Source organism: Mirounga angustirostris, unplaced genomic scaffold (genome assembly GCF_029215605.1).
Source record: "Mirounga angustirostris isolate CCGP_5_RB_7025 unplaced genomic scaffold, mMirAng1.0.hap1 SCAF_3, whole genome shotgun sequence".
NCBI lineage: Eukaryota > Metazoa > Chordata > Mammalia > Carnivora > Phocidae > Mirounga > Mirounga angustirostris.
In genome coordinates, this window is record NW_026991711.1 from 10,327,075 (window position 1) to 10,354,471 (window position 27,397).

At 37.4% G+C, this 27,397-nt stretch overlaps 1 protein-coding gene across 1 annotated transcript in view; it reads left to right on the forward strand.

The window, feature by feature from the left end:
- NALCN (sodium leak channel, non-selective) overlaps positions 1-27,397 on the forward strand; it is a 312,103-nt gene that overhangs the window by 126,807 nt on the left and 157,899 nt on the right. The window contains exon 11 of the mRNA XM_064585923.1: positions 5,972-6,103. Within this exon, the coding sequence (XP_064441993.1) occupies positions 5,972-6,103 (132 nt within the window). The remainder of the gene's footprint in view (positions 1-5,971; positions 6,104-27,397) is intronic.

A 27,397-nucleotide genomic window follows, 5' to 3' on the forward strand; every position in this document is an offset into this window, starting at 1 on the left:
CAGGAAAGAGAGCAACCCGGTCAGGGCTTGACCTATTCACGGATATCACAGACTTTCATTACCTTCGAGGGAAGTCACTTGTGGATTTCCGTCTATCCTCTGGCTCTCCAGGGGCAGATGGGAAAGGCAGAGTTTCTCAGGACATCTACTGGTTCTGTTTTCAGTCTTGTTATAAATACATTCGCTTTTTTTTTTTTTAAACAATTCTCTATATCAGACAGCATTATTTTATATATTGATTTTAGAAGTAACATATACCAGATGTCTTCTAAATACGGGAAACGAAAGATGCACCACTTGCACATGAGAGATGTATTTTAGGTTTTATGTACTTGGTCTTTAACACTGTGTTCTTGTTCTTATGCTCATGGCTGCATATGCAAGATGGTTTCTGAGAATATCATTGTGTAATTGCATTGTTCTCCAAATATGTTTATTTTGGACAATTAAAACAGTTTTTAGTACATGGTTGATACAATGTACAGTGCATGAAATTTGTTTACCAAGGTAGGATATTTTATTCTCTCAAGCAGCAATTTAAAGAAAGATTTGATTTCTGAGCTGTACTATTCATTATCCTAATTTATCCTCATTGTGGCCTCGAAGGCCACAGTTTTGATCTGTTGAGTGTTTGCCTACAGGGTCTTCAGAATCTTTAAGGCAGTGTTTTATAGGCAAAATTACTGAACAAATTAATAGAAATAACTCCAATGAAGCACTCAAGCTAAAAATGGGATAGCATAAGACCTTTCTAAAAGTCTCTACACCTTCACGGTTCCTCTCAAGATTAATTATCTCCTTGGCTTGATTTCTCGTATTGTACCTTCTTACCTTCCCCATAAGCAACTGATTCTATCTCTACCTTTAAATGCTTAGAGTGTTTTCAAATACAGTAGTAATAATAATAAGAGTCCTGAGCGCAAGACGTTGGCTATGTGTTAGACTCTATATTAAATAGTCTCATTTCTATTCATGTTACCACCTAGAGATGTAGGTGATCTCAAATTCGTTTCTCATATACAAACACTAAGTCACAGAGAGGTTCAATCATGCACAGAGTCAAGATTTGAACTCAGTTCAGCCTGTCTTCAAACTGATATTTTTCCCCACCCTGGAGATTTTACCCCCTTCTGTGAGGAACAGGTCATCTTCAGCTTTCAAATACAAGGTTCACAAACTTGTTCCCTCTATTTAATCACAAACACTTAGTGAAGGAGCTGCTGTTCGTTCTTCTTTAATACATAGAACAGCGTCAGAAGCATTTTGACTGCTTATTAGAAGGCAAAAGAGCACCTACTTTGGACTCAAAACATATGAGGCTTGCTTTCTTTCTTTCTTTTTTTTCTTTCTTTCTTTCTTTCTTTCTTTCTTTCTTTCTTTCTTTCTTTCTTTCTTTCTTTCTTTCTTTCTTTCTTTCTTTCTTTCTTTCTTTCTTTCTTTTGAAGATTTATTTATTTGACAGAGAGAGACACAGCAAGAGAGGGAACACAAGCAGGGGGAGTGGGAGAGGGAGAAGCAGGCTTCCCACTGAGCAGGGAGCCCGATGTGGGGCTCAATCCCAGGACCCTGGGATCATGACCTGAGCCGAAGGCAGACGCTTAATGACTGAGCCACCCGGGCACCCCAAAACATATGAGACTACTTTCTAACTCTATGAGTTTGGAAGTCTACTTATCCTTACCTTGTCCTTTCTTCATATGTGAAAGGAGGTAACAAAACATCTATCACACAGGGTTGTTGATTAAATGATATGTTTACATCAGCACACAAGATGCTAGGAAGGAAACTTGCCACAAACCAAGCACTCAAATGGTGGTCTTGTTTTGATAATACATCTTGGTGTCAGTTTGAATTGAGTGAGGATCCCTATCCATATTTGGTGTAGACTTCACAGTCTCTTGAGAACATTCCTTTCGTGGTAGGACTCAGAACTAATAAAAGAAAAGTGACCTTTCTCATTCTTCTGTTTGAGTTGGGACTCAGCATCATGCTGCAGACCCATTGTCTCATTACACGTTCTAAAACAGAGTAAGGTGTAAACCTTAGTTGCCATAATGAGTTTACATTTGTAGTAATAAAGTTTACAGAGACCCCTACTGACGTATCACCTTGGGTGGAGTCCTTTGGTGAGGTAGAATTCTGTAGCGCTAGTGCTGTATGCAGTCAGGCTTCAGAGGAGATGATTGAACTGGTGTATGTCAAAATCACAAACAATATTTGTATTAGATTCCTATTCTGCTGGAACACATTACTGCAAACTTACTGACTTACAACAACATATTATTTATAGTTGTGTAGGTCAGAACTCCAAAATGAGTTTCAGCTGGCTAAAATGAAGGTCTCAGGAAGACTGCATTACTTTTGGAGGTCTAGGGAAGAAATAATTTTCTTGCCTTTTCCAGATTCTAGACATCACTTGACTTCATGAAAGAGTCTGTGATGGGTCTTCATAAAACTCGCCCCAAATGATTGAAAAGCCAACACATACTTTGTTCTTCATAAACCTGGTTTAGTTGGGTTTTAATCTTGGAGTTGAAGAGTGGGGGGAAGGTAGGCATTCATTTTGTGGTGGTGTATCCTAACATATTACCATAATATTCCAGCAAGTATTGTTCTATTCTATTCAGTGATTATAGACTTTCAGAGTCATGAAATCCTGAATTTGTGAAAACATTTATAGGTCACGCAGTTTAAACTGCTACTCAAGGAGTATCCTCTACAACAGAGCTTCTCACACTTTAATATGCACATTAATTATTGGTGACCTTGTTAAAAATGCAGATTCTGATTCAGTAGGTTTAGGATAGCGCCTGAAAACCTGCATTTCTTTTTTTTTTTTATGAATATATAATGTATTATTTGTTTCAGGGATACAGGTCTGTGATTCATCAGTCTTACACAATTCACAGAGCTCACCATAGCACATACCCTCCCCAGGATCCATCATCCAGCCACCCCATCCCTCCCACCCCCCCACCACTCCAGCAACCCTCAGTTTGTTTCCTGAGATTAAGAGTCTCTTATGGTTTGCATTTCTAATACGCTCCCAGGAAACTCCTGGTCCAGGGACCACACTTTGAGGCTCCTAAGCATTCCTGACAGATACTGCTGCTTTGGGGATGGTTCTGTTATAGTCTTTTCTTTGTATTTTGGTAATTCCAACTGTCACATACAATTGGTTTTTCTTGGATCAAAACCAAACTAAAAATATATGTAAAACTTGTCTGATTTTTTAAAAATATAAACCAAAATCACATAGCAATTGAAGGGAACCATAAAAAGTTGAATGTGTATACAGGATCCAAAGAGTTTTATGTTACATAGAGAAATATATACATAAATGTATAAATACATATACACAAACATGCATATGTGTGTTCATAGGTGTATATATATCCACATCCATGTTAAATAATTCTGAAAAATCTCAAGTTACATAATATTTTGTGGAACTGACTCAACTTTAACATTTCCCTTTACATTAATTTTTTTTAAGATTTTTTATTTATTTATTTGACAGAGAGACAGTGAGAGAGGGAACACAAGCAGTGGGGAGTGGGAGAGGGAGAAGCAGGCCTCCTGCTGAGCAGGGAGCCCAATGCGAGGCTCGATCCCAGGACCCTGGGATCATGACCTGAGCCGAAGGCAGATGCTTAATGACTGAGCCACCCAGGTGCCCCGATTTTTTATTTTCTTATATAAATTAATGTAAAAGGAGGGCACCTGGGTGGCTCAGTCGTTAAGTGTCTGCCTTCAGCTCAGGTTGTGATCCCAGGGTCCTCTGTTCGAGCCCCATATTGGGCTCCCTGCTCAGCAGGAAGCCTGCTTCTCCCTCTCTCGCTCCCCCTGCTTGTGTTCCCTCTCTCACTGTGTCTCTCTCTGTCAAATAAATAAGTAAAATCTTTAAAAAAATAAAATAAAATAAAAAATCGAAGGGTATAAATTTGTACTGTCCTATAGATATAAGCATGAGTCTAAATGTGATGTTTCTAGCCCTCTGCTTAATTAAGGAAACTGACAGCCAGCCAACATGGGTTGGATTGAATTGAGCTGAAGTGAATCATATCACTAGCTCTCACGTCAAAGCTAGAGTTACTGGTTCTAATATTCAGATTTAGCTACTGCACATACTGGTCACCTTAATTCTTATTTAATATTTGAAAGTTACTACTTTGGAGAAAGTCAGCTAAGCTGTGGTGATTATAGTGTATCAAAATCCATTGTAAGTGATTATTTTAATGACTCTGTACCAACAAGGCCATGTAGACATTCAGACAAAAAACAACCTAATTATAATGGCAACACCAAAGGAAGCTGTGGCAGTTACAAAACCAATTTAAAAGTTTTTTGACAGCCGTGGCTAAAAGCTTTGTTTGGATCTTTTAGTAATAACAGTTTACCTAAGACACAAATCCACAGCTAAGGAAAATAGAGAGAGTTGTGGCTTTTCTGTCATGCAGATAAAGTAAAACTCCGTTGAAATATTTTTAATAGAACATTATGTTGAAAAGAGTATAAGAAAGGAATAATAGTTATGGAATGTAACTCTCACAAGAGACCAAATAACAATACAAATTCTAATGAGAGTAGAAATGTGCTGGCTGATTTGCTTATCTGTCTTATGAAGGTCAGTTTCTGCAAGCAAATTGGTGTGCCTTTAAATATGTTGATTGGCAGTCCTGGGATTTGATTTTGTATTACCTATAAAGTCAAAGGCACATGGATGTAATGCTTCCATACACAGACCCTTACTAAATATCTGCTTTTCCAATAGCTCCGACATCTCTCAAATTATTAGATCTTATCACCTTTATTTATCTCCCTTGGTCCTGGACTCCGTCAAATACACAGCATAATTAATTCTTTGACCTTGGGCAATTAATCTCCCATTCCTGGACAGAAAAAAAAAATGCCTGGATTCACAGAATTGCACTTTTATTGCAAATCTTTGTAGAACACTTATAATATGCAAGCACTGCTCTAAGCGCTTTACAAATATTGACTCATTTAAAATGGTAACAACCTTTGGAGTGGCCACTGTTGTCTCTACTTTGCTGATGAGGAAACGGAAGCTCAGAAAGGCTTAGCTAACTTGCCCAGGGCTGCAGAACTTGTATGTGTCAGAATCTCCACTCCATGCAGTTTGGCTCTGAGCCCATGTCCTCAGTGACAAGTGCAGGGTATGGAAGGCCGTGTGAAGTCACATGCGTGGATGCATGAGACAGCAGCTCAGAGGAGGTAGCCCTGTTTCTCTTTTCCCATCCCCAGGTTCTACTTCAGTCAGGTGCTTTTAGTTGCCAAAATTGAAGAATTCTCAGGTCAGATCAAATGGAAGGATCCGTGCCCCTATGTGCCAAGAAGAAACAAGGCCTCCATGCGTGGTGGCGCTAGTCTCTGGGCAGTTGGTGCCAAGGGATGTGATTTAGTGGTTTGTTGTTACGCACTCAGGTCCTTTCCATAGGCCAGCTTCTCTCTCCTTTTTTTGCTGCCCGAGGCCTTCAGCCTGTACTCTCTCCTTTTATATATTGTCTACCCCACCATGGATGGACTTCAACAGACTTGGGTTTGGAGCCTGCTTCTACTGTGTACTTGCTGTGTGATCTTGGACAAATAACTTAATCTCTCTGAACTCACTGGAAAAACTGAGGAATATATCCTGCTGTGTAGGGCTACAGTGGAGATGAAAAGAGATAAAGTAAAAAACATACTTATAGTATGGCCTGGAACGTTGTAAGCATTGAATACATGCTAGCCATCATAATAACAGTCATTATTTTTGAATGCCTAATTATTTCACCTCAGTAGAGGCAGTAGACTTGGGTCCAAATTATGGGTCCACCTGCAATACTTGTGTGACAGCAGGGAAGTTATTTAACTCTCCTGAGCCTCCATTTTCCTCTCTATAAAATTGGGGTAACTTCCTAGAGCGGTTTCTGTCTTTGTTGAGAGTGTATCTGTTTTGCCTCCTCAGCAAATGATGCGGTCGTCTGTGTTCCACATGTTCATTCTGAGCATGGTGACTGTGGATGTGATAGTAGCCGCGAGCAACTACCACAAAGGAGAGAGCTTCAGACGGCAGTACGACGAGTTCTACCTCGCAGAGGTAAGCAGCCCCTTCGGAGGCAGATCAGTGTTCAAGGTAAAGGTGAACCTCAGGTGGTACCTTTTAGAAATACGAAAATTAACATAAGTTCCTTAATTACTTGACTTTGACCAAAGCTGATTCATTGTCTGCTTCTTAAATGTTTCTTTGGTCACTGTGTTGCCTGGCTCATTTTCTGTCGCCCTCGGACTGAGTGACGTCCCCACCATGTCACATTGCCAAGGTAACTCCTTTGCACCCGCTCTTACTCTTTTGAGCTTGCTATTTTCCTATCCACCTCTCATTTTCTCTCCCTGTCTCATGTTGTGTTAGTCTGTTTCCTACTAAGTGTAACAAGCACAGATTGAGAAGATTGTAAGTAAGCAAGTCAGCTCAACAAGACCAAAGAGAGGGCAGGAGGGAAATTGAAAAAGATAATACAATAATTTCTGTGCTAGAAACAGAGATGTTACCACCTGCACTGAAGACACCAGGTCAGGAGCAGGTAGGTTTAGTGATTAAAGAAGCATCTTCTAGCATCCTACATACCATACTAGAGTTTTGGAATAGTACTTCTTATTGACTGAGTAACTTTGTTAATAGTTGATTCTTAAATACTTTAATGACATCCAGAGACCACTTTCTTATTGTGAAAAATTATTTCTAAAATACATCTCAGAATTCAGTGATTACATATTTATGGAAAATTGATTGACATATAACTCTTTAGAAACCCATTTATCTTTTAAATGAGGTATGCATATACAGCTGAACTACACTTTAAGAAATACAATATATGAAAAAATAAACTTAAAAAAAAACAGAAAAAATAGTAATTTGACTATTTTTATTATAAAAGCATTTTCCATGTTAAAAAAAAAAATCAATTTGCCATATAGTTGAGTTCTCTAAGATATCCAGAATTCCTCCAGTACATTTAAAAATGGATTTGGTTAATAAAAATTCAATTCACCTGCACATAAACTTTTCAGAAAAAGAACTGATGGCATATACCTATTGAATGTTTGCATCTATGTGGGTATCAAGAAACTTTTAAGGAGTCACTTATGAATTCCCCTCTTCATGGAGGTTTGTTGCCTGTAACAAAATATCATTTATATTAAACTTCTACTGTGATGTTATGCTCCCTAATTGCTATGTGGTATATGGAGCTTATAGTTTAGCAAGAAATATAGACAGTAAACAATAAGTGTTTTATGCTGTGGAGTACCAGCGACAGGAGCTCATGAAGACATTATATCGAGCCTGACACTTGAAAAATGGGTATAATTTTGCTGCAGATCCAGCACACAAAGATTGGGTTGTCATTAAAAGCACAGGGAAACATGGACCAATAGTAATTTTTGCAGGTGAATTTCTAAAGCAAGGATAGAACATTGAAGGAATCCCAGTCAAGTGATTGCTGTCTGAAGTAGAAAGCAAGGTCTATATCCAGCCTGATAACAAGACTATAAAATGGGAAGGTGTGGACCCTGTGAAGAATGCAAAAAAAAAAAAAAAAAAAGCAAATTAAAGATACATCAATTCCAATCCTGAAGACCCAGCTGAGGCTACAAATTCATAATCATACCAATTTAGACAGATCTGTGCCTTTTTTAGTCTTTGCGTAAAGGGGAGAAAGGCAACAATTAGACTGAGCCAGCTCTGGAGATTTTCCAGGCTGGTGGAGCTGAGAGAGGTAGAGAAGGTAAGGTTTTTTGTTTTGGTTTTGTTTTTTGGGGTTTTGTTTGTTTGTTTGTTTGTTTTGGTGCAAAAAGGTGGTTTTATTAAAGCCCTGGGACAGGACCTGTGGGCAGAAAGAGCTGCTGCCCCGGGGTTATGAGGGGTGGCTGATTATATACTATGGGGTTGGGGGAGGTAAGGAAAAGGGAGGTTTCAAAAGGATTTTCTTATGTTAAAGAAGACTCACAGGATACCAAAGACCTTGCCATTGTCAAGTGAAGGTTGTTTTTCCTTCTAGCAAGGCATTAACATTAAGATAGTTGGGAGCTTCCTGGAGGAACTTTACACTCTGCCTGCTTCAAGTATCTGTCAATGGCTGCAGGATTTAGGATTTCAGAATAATTCTGGATAACTAAATATAAAATATGGAGTGTTATATGGATGTGATTGGCTCAAACATAATGATGGAGTCAAGGCAAGATGTCAAGGAGCTATCAGACTAAGATGTTGGCTGAAATCTTCACAGTGACATTGAAATCATTCAGTGTGAGGCCCGTTCTTGGGGAAGGAGCATAGGCAGGGGCATACAGGAAGGACTGATGGAGAGATTAATAGATGGCAGCCACAGGGAGAGTCAGATGAGAAGGTATCTTAACCTGATGGAATACACCTCAAAGGAGTGTTGAGGAGTAATAGACAGGGCATCTCTTCCTCATCCGTATGCTATCCTACATGGGCCATGTGGGATACTGGAGCATGAGCATCCCCTTCTGGAAAGGGCTGTGGAGGAAGGCATGCATTTGGGACAGAATCAGCTGAGGCAAGGACATAGGAAACAGATTCAGTGAACAGGGATAAGTCAGCAAAGTTTTTCTTAAAGAGCCAGATAATAAACATCATGCGCTTTTCAGGCCACATGCTCTTTATCTCAGCTACTCAACTCTACCATTGTTGTACAAAAATGATGTACAAAATGAGTGTGGGCTCAGTATGGTGGTGTTCCAATAAAACTGTATTTATAAAAATAAACAATGGGCTCAACTTTGGTTTAAGCTATAGAAACAGAGAATATGTCAACTAACATCTTTATGTGTTAAATTCGAATATACTAACAACAATAATAGCTGCCATTTGGGGGAGATTCTATTATGTTGCCAAGTATTTTAAAGGACTTCATTATCCCATTTAATTCTTAAAATAGCTGTAGAAATTTGAGTGTATGGGCTATCGTGATTCAGTATTTAAGGCAATAGCATAATATAATATTTTGGAAAGTTTGTTTTTAAAATAGATCACAAATGGCCCTGAGCTTTCAAAGAAGTAATTTCTTGAGTTCCCACATATTCCAGGATAACCTCAAAAATCCAAAATAAACTACTCTACCCATTAGAATCAACTTGCAGTCTAAAAAACATCCTTTCTGCATAAATTAAGCTGCTTTGCTTCTGTTGTATAGCTGGAGACCAGTTTTGCTACTTTGGACTAACTAACCTAAATTTAAAATTGGTTAAGAAACAGGAAAAACTTTTCTTTGTTTTTTTAGGCTATGTATAAATGTAAAAAGGTGAATTTACTTTCTTTTGTAAGAGTTTGCATTTTTAATTCTGATCTAAGATAAAACATTGTTAGTAATAGTATACATAAAATCACATTTTTATAATGAACATAATTATATTTTTAAATGGATATTCTCATTCTCTTAAGTAATAAAACTTAAACAGCACTTTTGTATTGTTATATAAAAATATATAAATATATAGGTGTATCCATTAGACTGTATGTTTAACAGAACCTTATCAGCACAGTGTTATGCACAGAAGATTAACAATTTTAACAAAATTCCTCTTTTAAGAAAGTCACAAATTGATGGGAGAGCTAGCACAATGAAGCAAGCAATGAAGAACAGCATTTCTGGTCAGGAGAAAGGTTTACCTTGTTTAGAACTCCAGGATGTCTCTTTGGTTTCCTGTTTTTCTTTTCTTTCTTTTTTTTTTTTTTTTTTTAAGATTTTATTTATTTATTTGACAGAGAGAGAGGAACACAAGCAGGGGCATGGGAGAGGGAGAAGCAGGCTCCCCGCTGAGCAGGGAGCCCGATGCGGGGCTCGATCCCAGGACTCTGGGATCATGACCTGAGCCGAAGGCAGACACTTAACAACTGAGCCACCCAGGCGCCCCTGATTTCCTGTTTTTCGATGGCAGCTATCTGTTTGAAGCAGAAAGTCTTTCTTTTTTTTTTTTTCTTTTTTTCTTTTATTATGTTGGGTTAATCACCATACATTACATCATTAGTTTTTGATGTAGTGTTCCATGATTCATTGTTTGCGTATAACACCCAGTGCTCCATTCAGTATGTGCCCTCTTTAATACCCATCACCAGGCTAACCCATCCCCCCACCGCCCTTCCCCTCTAGCACCCTCAGTTTGTTTCTCAGAGTCCATAGTCTCTCATGGTTCGTCTCCCCCTCCGACTTCCCCCCCTTCATTTTTCCCTTCCTACTATCTTCTTCCCTTTTTTTTTTTTAACATATAATGTATTATTTGTTTCAGAGGTATAGATCTGTGATTCAACAGGCTTGCACAATTCACAGCACTCACCATAGCACATACCCTCCCCAATGTCTATCACCCAGCCACCCCATCCCTCCCACCCCCCACCACTCCAACAACCCTCCGTTTGTTTCCTGAGGTAAAGAATTCCTCATATCAGTGAGATCATATGATACATGTCTTTCTCTGGTTGACTTATTTCGCTCAGCATAATATCCTCCAGTTCCATCCACGTCGTTGCAAATGGCAAGATTTCATTCCTTTTGATGGCTGCATAATATTCCATTGTATATATATATACCACTTCTTCTTTATCCATTCATCTGTCAATGGACATCTTGGCTCTTTCCACAGTTTGGCTATTGTGGACATTGCTGCTATAAACATTGGGGTGCACATATGCCTTCGGATCCCTACATTTGTATCTTTGGGGTAAATACCCAGTAGTGCAATTGCTGGGTCATATGGTAGCTCTATTTTCAACTTTTTGAGGAACCTCCATACTGTTTTCCAGAGTGGCTGCACCAGCTTGCATTCCCACCAACAGTGTAGGAGGGTTCCCCTTTCTCCGCATCCCTGCCAACATCTGTCATTTCCTGACTTGTTAATTTTAGCCATTCTGACTGGTGTGAGGGGGTATCTCATTGAGGTTTTGATTTGGATTTCCCTGATGCTGAGTGATGTTGAGAACTTTTTCATGTGTCTGTTGGCCATTTGGATGTCTTCTTTGGAAAAATGTCTATTCATGTCTTCTGCCCATTTCTTGATTGGATCATTTGTTCTTTGGGTGTTGAGTTTAATAAGTTCTTTATAGATTTTGGATACTAGCCCTTTATCTGCTATGTCATTTGCAAATATCTTCTCCCATTTTGTCAGTAGCCTTTTGGTTTTGTTGACTGTTTCTTTTGCTGTGCAAAAGCTTTTTATCTTGATGAAGTCCCAATAGTTCATTTTTGCCCTTGCTTTCCTTGCCTTTGGCGATATTTCTAGGAAGAAGTTGCTGTGGCTGAGGTCGAAGAGGTTGCTGCCTGTGTTCTCCTTTAGGATTTTGATGGACTCCTGTCTCACACTTAGGTCTTTCAACCATTTTGAGTCTATTTTTGCATGTGGTGTAAGAAAACGGTCCAGTTTCATTCTTCTGCATGTGGCTGTCCAATTTTCCCAACACCATTTGTTGAAGAGACTGTCTTTTCCATTGGACATTCTTTCCTGCTTTGTCGAAGATGAGTTGACCATAGAGTTGAGGGTCCATTTCTGGGTTCTCTATTCTGTTCCATTGATCTATGTGTCTGTTTTTGTGCCCGTACCATACTGTCTTGATGATGACAGCTTTGTAATAGAGCTTGAAATCCGGAATTGTGATGCTACCAGCTTTGCTTTTCTTTTTCAACATTCCTCTGGTATTCAGGGTCTTTCCTGGTTCCATACAAATTTTAGGATTATTTGTTCCATTTCTTTGAAAAAAGTTGATGGTATTTTGATAGGGATTACATTAAATGTGTAGATTGTTCTAGGTAGCATTGACACCTTCACAATATTTGTTCGTGCAATCCATGAGCATGGAACGTTTTTCCATTTCTTTGTGTCTTCCTCAATTTCTTTCATGAGTATTCTGTAGTTTTCTGAGTACAGATTCTTTGCCTCTTTGGTTAGATTTATTCCTAGGTATCTTATGGTTTTAGGTGCAATTGTAAATGGGATCAACTCCTTAATTTCTCTTTCTTCTGTCTTGTTGGTGTATAGGAATGCCAATGATTTCTGTGCATTGATTTTATATCCTGCCATTTTACTGAATTCCTGTATGAGTTCTAGCAGTTTTGGGGTGGAGTCTTTTGGGTTTTCCACATAAAGTATCATATCATCTGCAACGACTGAGAGTTTGACTTCTTTGCCGATTTGGATGCCTTTTATTTCTTTTTGTTGTCTGATTGCTGTGGCTAGGACTTCCAATACTATGTTGAATAGCAGTGGTGATAGTGGACATCCCTGCCATGTTCCTGACCTTAGGGGAAAATCTCTCGGTTTTTCCCCATTGAGAATGATATTTGCTGTGGGTTTTTCATAGATGGCTTTTATGATATTGAGGTATGTACCCTCTATCCCTATACTCTGAAGAGTTTTAATCAAGAAAGGATGCTGTACTTTGTCGAATGCTTTTTCTGCATCTATTGAGAGGATCATATGGTTCTTGTTCTTTCTTTTATTAATGTATTGTATCACATTGATTGATTTGTGGATGTTGAATCAACCTTGCAGCCCAGAGATAAACCCCACTTGGTCGTGGTGAATAATCCTTTTAATGTACCGTTGGATCCTATTGGCTAGTATTTTGGTGAGAATTTTTGCATCCATGTTCATCAAGGATATTGGTCTGTAATTCTCCTTTTTGATGGGGTCTTTGTCTGGTTTTGGGATCAAGGTAATGGTGGCCTCATAAAACAGGTTTGGAAGTTTTCCTTCCATTTCTATTTTTCTATTTCTATAGTTTCAGAAGAATAGGTATTAATTCTCCTTTAAAAGTTTGGTAGAATTCCCCTGGGAAGCCATCTGGCCCTGGGCTTTTGTTTGTTGGGAGATTTTTGATGACTCCTTCAATTTCCTTAGTGGTTATAGGTTTGTTCAGGTTTTCTATTTCTTCCTGGTTCAGTTTTGGTAGTTTATACATCTCTAGGAGTGCATCCATTTCTTCCATATTATCTAATTTGCTGGCATAGAGTTGCTCATAATATGTTCTTATAATTGTTTGTATTTCTTTGGTGTTCGTTGTGATCTCTCCTCTTTCATTCATGATTTTGTTGATTTGGGTCATTTCTCTTTTCTTTTTGATAAGTCTGGCCAGGGGTTTATCAATCTTATTAATTCTTTCAAAGAACCAGCTCCTAGTGTCGTTGATCTGTTCTACTGTTCTTTTAGTTTCTATTTCATTGATTTCTGCTCTGATCTTTATTATTTCTCTTCTCCTGCTGGGTTTAGGCTTTATTTGCTGTTCTTTCTCCAGCTCCTTTAGGTGTAGGGTTGGGTTGTGTATTTGAGACCTTTCTTGTTTCTTGAGAAAGGCTTGTATTGCTATATACTTTCCTTTTAGGACTGCCTTTGCTGCATCCCAAAGATTTTGAACAGTTGTATTTTCATTTTCATTGGTTTCCATGAATTTTTTAAATTCTTCTTTAATTTCCTGGTTGACCCATTCATTCTTTAGTAGGATGCTCTTTAGCCTCCATGTATTTGAGTTCTTTCCAACTTTCCTCTTGTGATTGAGTTCTAGTTTCAAAGCACTGTGGTCTGAAAATATGCAGGGAATGACCCCAATCTTTTGGTACTGGTTGAGACCTGATTTGTGACCTAGGATGTGATCTATTCTGGAGAATGTTCCATGGGCACTAGAGGAGAATGTGTATTCTGTTCCTTTGGGATCGAATGTTTTGAATATATCTGTGAAGTCCATTTGGTCCAGTGTGTCATTTAAAGTCTTTATTTCCTTGTTGATCTTTTGCTTAGATGATCTGTCCATTTCAGTGAGGGGGGTGTTAAAGTCCCCCACTATTACTGTATTGTTGTCGATGTGTGTCTTTGCTTTTCTTATTAATTGGCTTATATAATTGGCTGCTCCCATGTTAGGGGCATAGATATTTACAATTGTTAGATCTTCTTGTTGGATAGACCCTTTAGGTAGGATATAGTATCCTTCCTCATCTCTTCTCTTATTATAGTCTTTGATTTAAAATCTAATTTGTCTGATATAAGAATTGCCACCCCAGCTTTCTTTTGGTGTCCATTAGCATGGTAAATGGTTTTCCACCACCTCACTTTCAATCTGGGGGTGTCTTTGGGTCTAAAATGAGTCTCTTGCAGACAGCATATTGATGGGTCTTGTTTTTTAATCCAATCTGATACCTTGTGTCTTTTGATTGGGGCATTTAGCCCATTTACATTCAGGGTAACTGTTGAAAGATATGAATTTAGTGCTATTGTATTGCCTGTAAGGTGACTGTTACTGTATATTGTCTGTGTTCCTTTCCGGTCTATGTTACTTTTGCTTAGAGGACCCCTTTCAGTATTTCTTTTATGGCTGGTTTTGTGTTTGCAAATTCCTTTAGATTTTTTTTTTTAAAAGATTTTATTTATTTATTTGAGAGAGAGAATGAGAGACAGAGAGCACGAGAGGGAAGAGGGCAGAAGGGGAAGCAGACTGAGCAGGGAGCCCGATGTGGGACTCGATCCCGGGACTCCAGGATCATGACCTGAGCCGAAGGCAGTCGCTTAACCAACTGAGCCACCCAGGCGCCCACAAATTCCTTTAGATTTTGTTTGTCCTGGAAGCTTTTTATCTCTCCTTCTATTTTCAATGACAGCCTAGCTGGATATAGTATTCTTGGCTGCATATTTTCTCATAGTGCTCTGGATATATCATGCCAGTCCTTTCTGGCCTGCCAGGTCTCTGTGGCTAGTTCTGTTGCCAATCTAATGTTTCTACCTTTTTGGTTACAGATCTCTTGTCCCGAGCTGCTTTCAGGATTTTTTCTTTGTCTTTGAGACTCGTAAGTTTTATTATTAGATGTCTGGGTGTTGACCTATTTTTATTGATTTTGAGGGGGGGTTCTCTGTGCCTCCTGGATTTTGATGCCTGTTTCCCTCCCCAAATTACGGAAGTTCTCTGCTATAATTTGCTCCAGTATACCTTCTGCCCCTTTCTCTCTTTCTTCTTCTGGGATCCCAATTATTCTAATATTGTTTCATCTTATGGTATCACTTATCTCTCAAATTCTGCCCTCATGATCCAGTAGTTGTTTAACTCTCTTTTTCTCAGCTTCTTTATTTTCCATCATTTGGTCTTCTATATCACTAATTCTCTCTTCTGCCTCATTTATCCTAGCAGTTAGAGCCTCCATTTTTTATTGCACATCATTAATAGCCTTTTTGATTTCAACTTGGTTAGATTTTAGTTCTTTTATTTCTCCAGAGAGGGTTTCTCTAATGTCTTCCTAGTTCTTTTATTTCTCCAGAGAGGGTTTCTCTAATATCTTCCATGCTTTTTTCAAGCCCAGCTAGTATCTTTAAAATCGTCATTCTGAACTCTAGTTCCATCTTACTAATGTCCATATTGATTAGGTCCCTGGCAGTCGGTACTGCCTCTTGTTCTTTTTTTTGAGGTGATTTTTTTCCATCTTGTCGTTTTGTCCAGAGGACAATGGATGAATGAAAGAACAAAATGCTAACAGGGTAACAATGACCCCAGAAAAATATACACTAAACAAATCAGAAGAGGCCTGAACCGGGGGAAAAGAAAGGGAAAGAAGGAAAAAAGAAAAAAATTTAAAAAAAAGAAAAAGAATATGATCAAATATGATCAGGCTGGTGCATAGATCAGTGCCACACACTAGATTTGGGGCATATTTTGGTCTGTTGGAAGAAAGTGCCTCCCAAAATTTTAAAGAAAGAAAAGCTTATATATGTACAAAAATAAGGGTAAATATGATGAAGGGATGGAATTTGACTTCCAGAAAGTGGTTGCTTTTCTGTTCAGAAAGTTGCTGGCTATTCTTTTCTTCAATCTCCTGTTGAGTTCGTAGGTGTTCAGAATGGTTTGATCCCTATCTAGCTGAATTCCTGGAACCAGACAAAATTTAGGTCTCCTACTCCTCTGCCATCTTGCTCCTTCCCTCGCAGAAAGTCTTTCTTAAAGCATGGACTATATGCCATCTTTCAGGAAGTCATCTTTTCTAGAAAAGTAGTTTCTGTGTCCCTCTGAGGACATTTGGCTTTATGATATTTGTTAAAATGAAATTAAAGGAAAGACTCATTTATTTTACTTCCAACAAAATCTGACACCCACATTTCACCTCATTAATCACAAGAAATGACCAAATTAAGAAAGTGACTCACTTGCCATAACAGCAGTCTTCCAGATTATCATTAAGTTTAATTTCCTTTTTGGAAAATTTTCATTAAGTTTCTTCTGACAATAACTTTTTTGGTCCTTTCTTCTAAAGGACTTGGACAGTACCCTGTTAGGTGAAAATGACATTTTCAACTATTCAGTGATCCATTTCAAAAATTTGCTCTTTAACTATGTAGATACTGAAGGCACACTATAGACTAAGAGCAGGTGATTTACAGACACCTCTAGAGGGATGCAGACAAGCATTTATTTTGATGTTATTTAATCTGAATTTCATTTAGAAGAGGGCTACCTGAATTGGATTTCTTGTGACTTTTGTCCTACAATTTTCTTTTGTGACAAATTTGCATTCATTTTCTCATAAATATCCATTATGTTTCTATGAAAATATGAAATAGAGACTGCAACACAAATCTTGGATAACATATTTCAAATATCTTTCCTACATTTGGGCAGCATCTCTACCATTTTATCTTCTCAGACCCACATGGCACAATCAGCTCATTTATAATTTGTCAGCTATAAATGTTCATACATTATTCATTGAATTAAAAGGGCAGAACAGTTTCTATTGTTGTATTTATATTATGCATGTCATTTTCCATTTGGTTATTTTTCTCCTTACCTTCAGAAATTTGATAATCATCTTACTGTTTTACCTGCTAGCCTCACAAATCCAATTATAAGTTCTTTTAGAAAACAAGCACTTTAAGTTAAATTCTCATACTTTTCACTCTAAATAACTCCTTTAATTTTTAAATCTGCATTCCATTATTGGTAATTTTCTGGAGGACAAGAGGGTGCATTATGGTATATATGAAATGGCATAAGTATTATTATAAAATGAAAACTTGGAGAAGAAATAATAGAGTGTAGTGCTTAAAGAACTCATATAACTTGCATTCCTGAAAATATTAGTTAAAATTTGCTATGGTGACATTAAATCAGATATATAGATTATGCATTTTCAATGGGGAGTGAAATACCTGTAAAGGGGTAAAAATTGGTTCTTAGGGAGGCAAAAAAAAATCTTACTCTTCCTATTTGTAGAGTAGAGATAGATATGTGAAGTATATAGACAGATATATAACATATCTATGGTATTAAAATTCCATATGGGGTGGTGATTAGGAACAAAATATCTAAAAGACTCCTGGTTGGGGAGAAGGGGCTTAAAAAAAAAAAAGATTGGAAAACTGCCTTAGGAAAATGGGAAGGAGAAAGAAATACTTGTTTTCTTCATATGTTTCCAAGTTGCTTTAAGTAATGTGACAATATTTATGGAAAGTTTATCACACTTACAAATCTTAACTTCACTCTTGAAAAGATGAGTTTCAACTTGTAAGCACTCACACATAGTATCATATGCTGCAGGATGGGAGACAGAGGAAAGGTCCCATGCACCAAGTCCGTGTGGGGGCTGCAGAGCGAGGGGCACAGCAATGGTGTGTGCAATCCCAGGCCAGGAGTGACGAGTGGGACTCCACCCTTCTGTAGGTTGCACTGTTGACTGCCTGGGATTTAGAGAAAGCCTGAGACTGGACACATTTCTAGTTGATTCTTATGAGCACTCCTTCAGGTATTTAGGTTCTGCAGGCAGCCCTGAGACCTTCTCCCTTTTGTATGGCCAACAGCACGACCCTGGCAAGTTCCTCCCTGTCCAGCTATTGTCAAGGCTCAGTTCACTGACACAACCCACTGAGAAGGGTTGCTACAGTTTCCCCCTCACTGCTCCACTCCGATACTTCTAAACTGTGATATTGCTCTGAATTGAAATGCTGCACTAAACCTTCTAGCCTACACTGAAATAGCTTATGAGCATGTAAGCTAATTAGATTTTCCTAAATCCCTCCTTTAATTCCTGACATAGTTCTTCCCTACACCAGAGTAACCCATAGTTATAAGTAACTTACCTGTATTTTCATGTATAACATTTTTCATAAAGTTTTACCACTTTAGAATTACCGTTTCTCAGAGAACTAGAGTGTTGGCTTATAATAATTAAAAATTATGTTAAAAACAAGGTATTTGCTCCCACAAGTACTGGAATATGGTATTTACACATAATCACATAACAGTTTGCTAAATCCTTTTTTAATGGCTCTTAGTGGGTTTGAAAAGCATATCGATTTTCCCAATGAGCAAATAATAATGCAAATGGATCCAGCTGCATATTTAATTATGAATTATGATCCTTTAAAGAGATCATTCCATCTGTCTTTTTGATAGCAAATGCAAAGTTAATAAAGTGATTATTTGTATTTATATATAATGTGACAGTCTATTTGGATATATTTCAGGTATTTATTAGTAGTTCCCAACTTTAAAAAAAAAGACACTTTAATATGGATTTCATTCTTTCCTTTGGAATGAAAGTCTGAAATACAGGTGAAGCCTATAGATATATGTGGGTGCCTGTCACTGTTCCCTCTGCTAATACAACAGCCAGGTCTGGCTGCAGGTTAGACCATCAGGAGAGATCCATCTGCATTACAGTTTCTCCGGAGATCCCCCAATGTCTTCATAGTGTTAAAAGACCTGGACTAAGAAACCAGGGCTGGAGAAAACTTGCCTGGCAGAGATTTGGATCCCCTGGCTGCCTGGGGCTGACCCTGCAAAGGAGTTGCACCTGCCCCATGGTCGCTTGTTGTCCAGAGAGAGCCAAAAGAATCCCACTGATCTTGATGAGCCAGGAAAGGAGCCTCACTAGAAGCTGAATTGTTTCCAGGTAGAGGCAGTTGGAAATGGATTCCACCAGCCTAGGAGGAGCCTTGACACAGAGAAGCTCTCTCCTTGATGCCCAGCTGAGAGACCATGGGTTTTTAGGTCACTTACCATAAAAATCACAGTGCCCCCTACTACCTCTCATTTATCACTACTCAAGAGAACATAAAAGACAAACAAAAAACAAACATGCATCATGAACAAGCAAAGAAAAATTATTGTCATACAAAGGGACCCAGAAACTGAGGCTGAAACTCAGAAAACCAAGATGAATGCATACAGGAGTTTCCCAAACAAGTACAATTGATGGAAGACATAACAGGGTTTGTTGTGTTTTTTTTTTTAATGTCTCAAGCACAGGCAATTAAGACACAAACAACTTTCTGAAATTTTGATAAAATTTTCAAAAAATGAACTGAAAAAGGGCATGGTTGATGTTGAGAAAGAATTATTAATACAGAAGATCAAGTGTGTGTGTGTGTGTGTGTGGGAACCTCAAAGAAATGGCAGAAATCATGGGGGGAAATCAAAAGAGACTGGCCACTCCGATGTGACCAATACAAGCCCCTGACAGAAAAAGGGAATGGATAGAAGAAAAGTAATAATGAATGAGAGAGAAAAATGTTCCTAAATTGAGGAAAAGCATAAATCAGTAGATTGAAAGGAGTCACTAAATCTCAGGGAGATTAAATGAAAAAAAAATTCCTAGGCATATCCTTGTGACCTTCCTTGGTTGCAAGCATAAAAAAAATTTTTAAGCCTCTCAACAGGTTTAAATAACCTGAAAAAGCAAAATAAATATACTGTGCATCAGATATGACTCATCTACAATATTGGAAGGTGGAAGGCAGTGAGTCAATCTATGTACAGAACATTGAGAGGAAAGAATCTGTATGCAGCAAGAATAGTCATGTCCATGTTAAAAATGCATTTTGGTGGATGATGGGTATTAAAGTATTAATTAAGGTATCAATTAAGGTATTGATATGATAAGCACTGGGTGTTACATGTAAGTGATGAATCACTAAATTCTACTCCTGAAACCAGTATTACACTATATGTTAACTGACTAGAATTCAAATAAAAAATTGGAAGAAAAAGTGAATTTTGAATAGGGAAGTTTAAGAGAGTATACAACCTGTGATATTTATCTGAGCAAACTACTCCAAACTACACTAATTGTAAGTATATTGGAGAAGTAGCAAAGGAAAAGGAGATGTAGATCAGAGAGGCAAGGAAATAAAAGAGTGGGTGTCAGATCCAAATAAAAGATGACAATTAAAATGTCACACAAAAATCCTTGGAAAAAAGAAATAGTTATGGTTCAAGAAACTAAAAGTAAATGTATAAACAATCTCAGAAAAAGCAGAATTTTGGAAGGGGCATGATACCCATGAAGCATGGGGTGATAGAAGCGTGCTATGAAATTTGTAGTTGGCGGGGGTATAAGGGATGCACCGGTGAGCAAGCAAATTTGTGTGGGAGAGGAGCTCACAATTATTCCACTTTGATGCAATAATAAAAAAGAATAGATTGATTTATGACAGTTGGGAATTGAACTGGGGGATTAGAAAAGTGGACTAGAATGTCCAAATTAACAAGGGGAGAAAGAAATCAGCAACAGTTTGACCATGTCAGAAAAGACAAGAAAAATTTATAGCAATGACATACAAAAAACTGGAAAGACCAAGTCTAATTTTGGCACATTAAATAGGTACAGGTTGAATTTTCCTCTCAAAAGACATAGAAAATCGGATTATACTTAAACACAAACTCAAATAGTATATTGATTATAGGAAACACATACAAGGTGGCCCCCAAAGGTGGCTGAAAATCATCTCTCGATGAAACAACTAGAAATGACACCTAATATATTTAAAACATTTTAAATGCTTAGCAGAACGTGCAAAAGATTAAGGAATATTCTCAAGGCCAAAAATTAAGTGTGATGTGAGAGCAGAACATGAGATGGGCACTAACACCAATGGCTACTCTGAGGACATTTGCATATCCTTGTCACCTACAACTTGCCATTTTAAGAGCTATAAGCAGGCTAGAAGAGGCTGTGAAGGTGAGATGCCAAAACAAGACCCCCCACAGAACGTAGGACACCTGAGGTCTGTACTTCAGTGACAGAAGGAAAAATTCCACCCTCAGAAGGATACGATGAGGAAAACTTCAGTTTTGACCTTGACTCCAGATGGTTAGAAAAAGAATAAGCTTTACTGAAACTGTGTCAACACAAGCCTGCCCTCACATGGGGTTGGAGTTCCCATGGATTGTACCTACTTTTGAAGATGAGATAATTCTTATTTTATTTAGGAAATTACAGATCATGCAAAAGATGGAAAACTCTACAGTAAGTTTGAGCCTTGATAATGGTAGTACAAGTAAAATTATAGACCAATTTCAAATATGACAATAGCTACAAGTATTATAAACAACATATTATTCAATAAAATCCAGCAGGTTAGCATTACCATCTAAGATTTATTCCAGGACTATATAAACAGTCAACATCAAGGACTCTTGTGATATATTTCATTGCCTCAATGAATTAAAAGCTAAAATCCTGTAAGTAGAACAGGAGGAGTAGAAAAGTCCTTAGACATGGTAGCAATTAATTACCAAAACCCACTGCATTCATTTTACATGAATGCTGGAAAACTTTCTTTGAAAAAAGGAGAAAATTATGGATCCCTCTTATTGCCATTTCATTTGATAGAGTATTACAATATAGATGTAGCATTATAGCTAATGAATTAATACAATTAACTCCAAAATAAATCTTGAAAAAAAATCTTATCTTCATTTGCAGATGAAATTACATATTTCTATAAAGCCCAGGAGGTATTATTTAAAATATTAGAAGACTCTATTAAGGCAGGTATAGAAAATCATTATAGATAAATCAGTAACTTTTTTCTCCACTGGAACTAACTAGGTGGAAATGGTAAAAATAAACAAACAAACAAACAAACAAATAAATAAATAAATAAAGATAAGTAAAAAAATGCATTTACATTAATTATCATAATATTAAATTCATAGAAATAAATTTCACAAGCAAACAATAACGTCTTTATCGGATAAATTTTTATTAAAGAACATAGTCCAAATAAATAGAAAAACTGTGTTTTTGGATATGAAGACTCAGTAGTAGTCCTTCTAAAGTCTTATTTTGTCTTAAAATGTAAAGAAAAAATTTAAAAAGGTAAATATACAAATATGTGACCATACAAAATCTAAAGTGCTTGTAGAGCTACTGCCACCAAAGTTAAAAATCAAACTATTGACTAGGGAAAAAATATTTGCAGTTCATAGAGCAGACAAAGATTAATGTTCTTAATATCAGCAACTCTGAAAACTGATAAGAAAGACAAAACACCACCATAAAAAATTGGCAAGGTTATGAATAGGAACATTGTTTTAAAAAGAAAAATCTCAATGATCAATACACATATGAACAGATAAGTAAAGATTTTATTAAGTTTGATTACATCTGGTGATAGTATAGATTTAGGACAAGAAACACTTTCCTGCCTTGCTAGAAGGCAAAAGGCTTACTATAACATTTTGAAAATAATCCCTTAATATTTTCTAAAATTTTAAACATGCAAACCTGTCCTTTACCCCAGCAGTGCCAGCTTTGAGAATGTATGTGTAGATATAAAAGCCCAATAAAATATTGATATTGCATAAGGATAGTTAGTGCAGTCTTGTTTTAGAAGTAGCAAAATGCTTAACCATTTTTCCTGATGATTCCTAATCAAGGAAGTACTACCTTTCAATAAATCAGTAAAGAAAATGTTGAATTAAATAAACATTGAAGACTTCTGGGTAAGATGGTAGAGTAGGAGGACCCTAAATTCACCTCGTCCCACAGATACAACTAGGTAACACCCACATTAGTGTAAATAATCCAGAAAATAACCCAAGGACTGGCAGAACAGACTCTCCATAACTAAATGGAGAGAAGAGACCACACTGAAGAGGGTAGGAAGGGCGGAGACATGGTCAAGAGCTAAATTAACCTGAGGGACTATCCGTGGGAGGGAGGGAGCTACAGCAGTTTGAAAAGCACCTGGGTTTATGGGAGGAAGATTTGTTTATTAATCTTAGAGCATGTGCTAGAGGGGCAGGGGTCCTTGGGAGACTTCAAGAACAAAAGGGATGGCAGGTGCAATTGCCCTTCCACACCCCCAGCCTAGACATTTGTATACCTGTGAGAACCAGCATGGGGACAACACTCACCACGTAATTTGCTAACAGCATGTCCCACCTGTGTGTTCTCCTGACCACCTGCCCTTTCAATACTTCCTTGGCCAGAGCCCATCCAAAGTAGTGCCACAAGCCTGGCAGTATGTAAGCAGCCCCAACAGGAGCGAGCACCACCCCAAAGTGACTCCTACCATGGGGAAAGGGGAAGATCACACACACCAGTCCAACTGTGGCACCAGCAGTGGGTTGGGGACAGACATCTTGTCTGACTGCTGGCCCCAACCACCAATGAAAGCTTCTCAGGGGACAACACAGGGGAACTACCCTAAGTTTGGTGCTACTGCATCTCTGGAAAATACCTGGTCTGACTCAACTCAAGCCCTAGGCAGCCCCAGACTAGCCCACTAACAAAAGAGGGACCAAACCCTGCCCAAAACAGGCAAAGAGATTGACTGCAGACAACTTGACTGAAAGCAAAAGAAGCTCAGCCGTAACACTAGGGCACACACAACATAAATAGGAGACACTCTTGAAGCACCAAGTTCTGGTGAGCAGGGAACATTGCACTAAAGGGCACTACAGGAACTCTTGTTCATAAGGCCACTACTTTCAAGAGCAGGAGATGTAGCTGACTTTCCTAAAACAGAAGCAGATACAGAGAGTTAGACAAAATGAGGATACAGAGGAATATGTCCCAAATGAAAGACCAGGACAAAAGAGTTAAATGGAGATAAATAATATCCCTAATAGAGAATTTAAAGTAATGACCATAAAGATACTTACTGGACTTGAGAAAAGAATGGAGAACCTCAGTAAGGCCGTTAACAAAGAGAAAGAAAACGTAAAAAAGAACGAATCAGAGATGAAGAACTCAATAAAATTTTAAAATTAAATAGAATAAATAGACTAGAAGAAACAGAAGAATGAATCAGTGACTTGAAGGAAAGAGTAATGTAAAGCAATCAAGCTGAACAGGAGAGAAAAAATAATAATAAAAAATGAAAATAGACTTAGGGAATTCAGTGACTCCATTAAGTATAATAATATTTGCATTAGAGGGATCCCAGTAGAAGAAAGAGAAAGGGATGCAGAAAATTTATTTGAAGAAAAAAATAGCTGAAAACTTCTCAAATTTGGAGAAAGAAACAGAAATCCAGATTTAGGAGGCATGGAGAGCCCTCAACAAAATCAACCAAGGAGGTCTACGGCAAAATACATAGTAATTAAAATGGCAATTAGTAGTGACAGAGAATTTTAAAATCATCAAGAGAAAAGAAAATTCTTACATAAAGGGCAAACCCCATAAGGCTATCAGATGATTTTTCAGCAGAAACTTTTCAAGCCAGAAGGGAGCGTCATTATATATTTAAAGTGCTGAAAGAAAAAACCTTCAGCCAAGAATACTTTATCCGGTAAGGCTATCATTCAGAATAGAAGGAGAGATAAAGAGTTTCCTAGACAAACAAAAGCTAAAAGAATTCGTGACCATTAAATCAGCTCTACCAGAACTGTTGAAAGGGACACTTTGAGTGGAAAATAGACCATGAGTAGGAGCAAGAGGAGCAGGAAACACAAAAGCAGTAAATTTAAGAATATCTATAAAAGTTGGTCAAGGGATTCATAAAATAAAAGGATGTAAAATATGACACCGTATACCTAAAAACATAGAGGAGAGAGGAGTAAAGAATGAGTTCAAGGGGAGAGGGAAAACTGAATGGGAAGAAATCAGAGAGGGAGACAAACCATGAGAGATTCTTGACTCCAGGAAACAACTGAGGGTTGCCAGAGGGAGGGGTAGGGGGGATGGGATAACTGGGTGATGGGCATTAAGGAGAGCACGTGATCTGATGTGCACTGGGTGTTATATACATCTAAGGAATCATTGAACACTACATCAAAAACTAATGATGTACTTATATGTTGGCTAATTGAATTTAAATTTAAAAAAAGAGAATGGGTTCAACCTTAAGCAACTGTCAATATATTCTTCTTTTTTTATCAACTTAATATATTCCTAAGATGTTAGATACAAACCTCATGATAACCAAAAATTAAAAACCAGTAATAGATATGCAAAAAATAAAGAGAAAGGACTCCAAATACGTCATTAAAGAAAGCCAGCCAACTGTGAGAGAAGAGAGCAAGAAAGGAAAGGAACAGAGAACTACAAAAACAACCATAAAACAAGTAACAAAATGGCAATAAGTACATTCTTATCAGTAATTACTTTGAATGTAAATGGACTAAATGCTCCAATCAAAAGACGTAGCATGACAGAATGAATAAAAAAGCAAGACCCAGGGGTACCTGGGTGGCTCAGTCAGTTAAGCATCTGCCTTCAGCCCAGGTTATGATCCCAGAATCCTGGGTTCAACCCTCACATCAGGCTCCCTGCTCAGTGGGAGCCTGCTTCTCCCTCTCCTCCCCACTTGTGCTCTCTCTCACTATCTCTGTCACTATCTGTCTCTCTCTCTCTCTCAAATAAATTTTAAAAATCTTAAAAAAAAAAAAAGCAAGACCCATCTATATGCTGCCTATAAGAGACTCATTTCAGACTTAAAGACACATGTACATTGAAAGTAAAGGGATGGAAAAGCATTTATCATGCAAATGGAGGTGAAAAGAAAGCTGGGATAGCAATACTTACATCGGACAAAATAGACTTTAAAGCAAAGACTGTAACAAGAGACAAAGAAGGACACAATATAATCCTAAAGGGAACAATTGAAAGAACAAGAAAATATAAAAATTGTAAATATTGCACCCAATATGGGAACTGTCCAATTTTCCAAACACCAATGGGGTTGTTGAAAAGAGACTATCTTTTTACATTGCATATTCTTGCCTCTTTTATCATAGGTTAATTGACCATATAATTGTGGGTTTATTCTGAGCTCTCTATTCTGTTCCATTGATCCATGTGTTTATTTTTGTGCCAGTATCATACTGTTTTGATTACTACAGCTTTGTAGAATATCTTGAAATCTGGGATTGTGATACCTCCCATTTTCTTCCTCTTTTCCAAGATTGCTTTGACTATTCAGGGTCTTTTGTGGTTCCATACAAATTTTAAGATTGTTCTAGTTCTTATTACTTATTCCTTACCAGTTTGGATGCCTTTGTTTTCTTTTGCTTGTCTGATTGCTGTGGCTCAGACTTCCAGTACTATGTTGAGTAAAAGTGGTGAGAATGAACATCATTGTCTTGTTACTGATCTTAGGAGAAAAGTTCTCAGTTTTCCACCATTGAGTATGATATTACCTGTAGGTTTTTCAAATATGGCCTTTATTATGTAATATGAGTGGGAAAAAATCCCTTCTGATATTCTATGTTAGCCTAGAAAAAGAGGGAAGCTCTCCCCTGTTCCTATTTTCCATTAAATCATCTGGTATCTTCTCAGAGGGATATGTTTGACTAATTCCAGTGTTCATTCTTGTGCTTTTTAATTAGAAGTTAATTTTGTATTACACACTTTAATTCCAGTTGCAAACTTCTTTGTAAAATGAGTATTCTTACCCATAGGACAAGTAAAGGAAAAATAACATGCTGTTTTTATAAGTGTATTTTATAACATTGGTGTTTGTTATAGCAAATTCATAGAATTAATGCGATAGATTAAAAGGTTGTATCACTTATTAATATAGTAATATTCATTGATTTTCTTAATAATGTAGACATAAATCATATTAATATATTAATTTATGTGTGTATATGCACACACATAAATTGCTTGATAATAGAATCCATATTTCTTTGCTTGTTTATGTGGCCCAAAGCATAAATGAGATCTACACTTTTTTATTTTAATTTAATGATGCTTAGTAATATGTAAGTCATTTTACAATATACCATGTACATTATAGAAACTGTCTCTAGAAAATACAAATTATGGAAAAATGCAGCCTTTCTGTGTATACAATATGCAATAAATGGCAGTGACTTTTAATATCAAATAGTGGGTAATAAAGAAATAATACCACTTACAAACATTTAACATTTTAACACGTTTTGCTGATTGCTCAAGGTGTCTGGTATGTTCTAGTTGGTGTTTTTCAAAACCATTTTTTTTTTCATGTCCATTCTGTGATGGGTAGCTTTTGTGTGTGTGTGTGTTTAATTTTTTATTGTTATGTTAATCACCATACATTACATCATTCATTTTAGATATAGTGTTTCATGATTCATTGTTTGTGCATAACACCCAGTGCTCCATGCAGAACGTGCCCTCTTCAATACCCA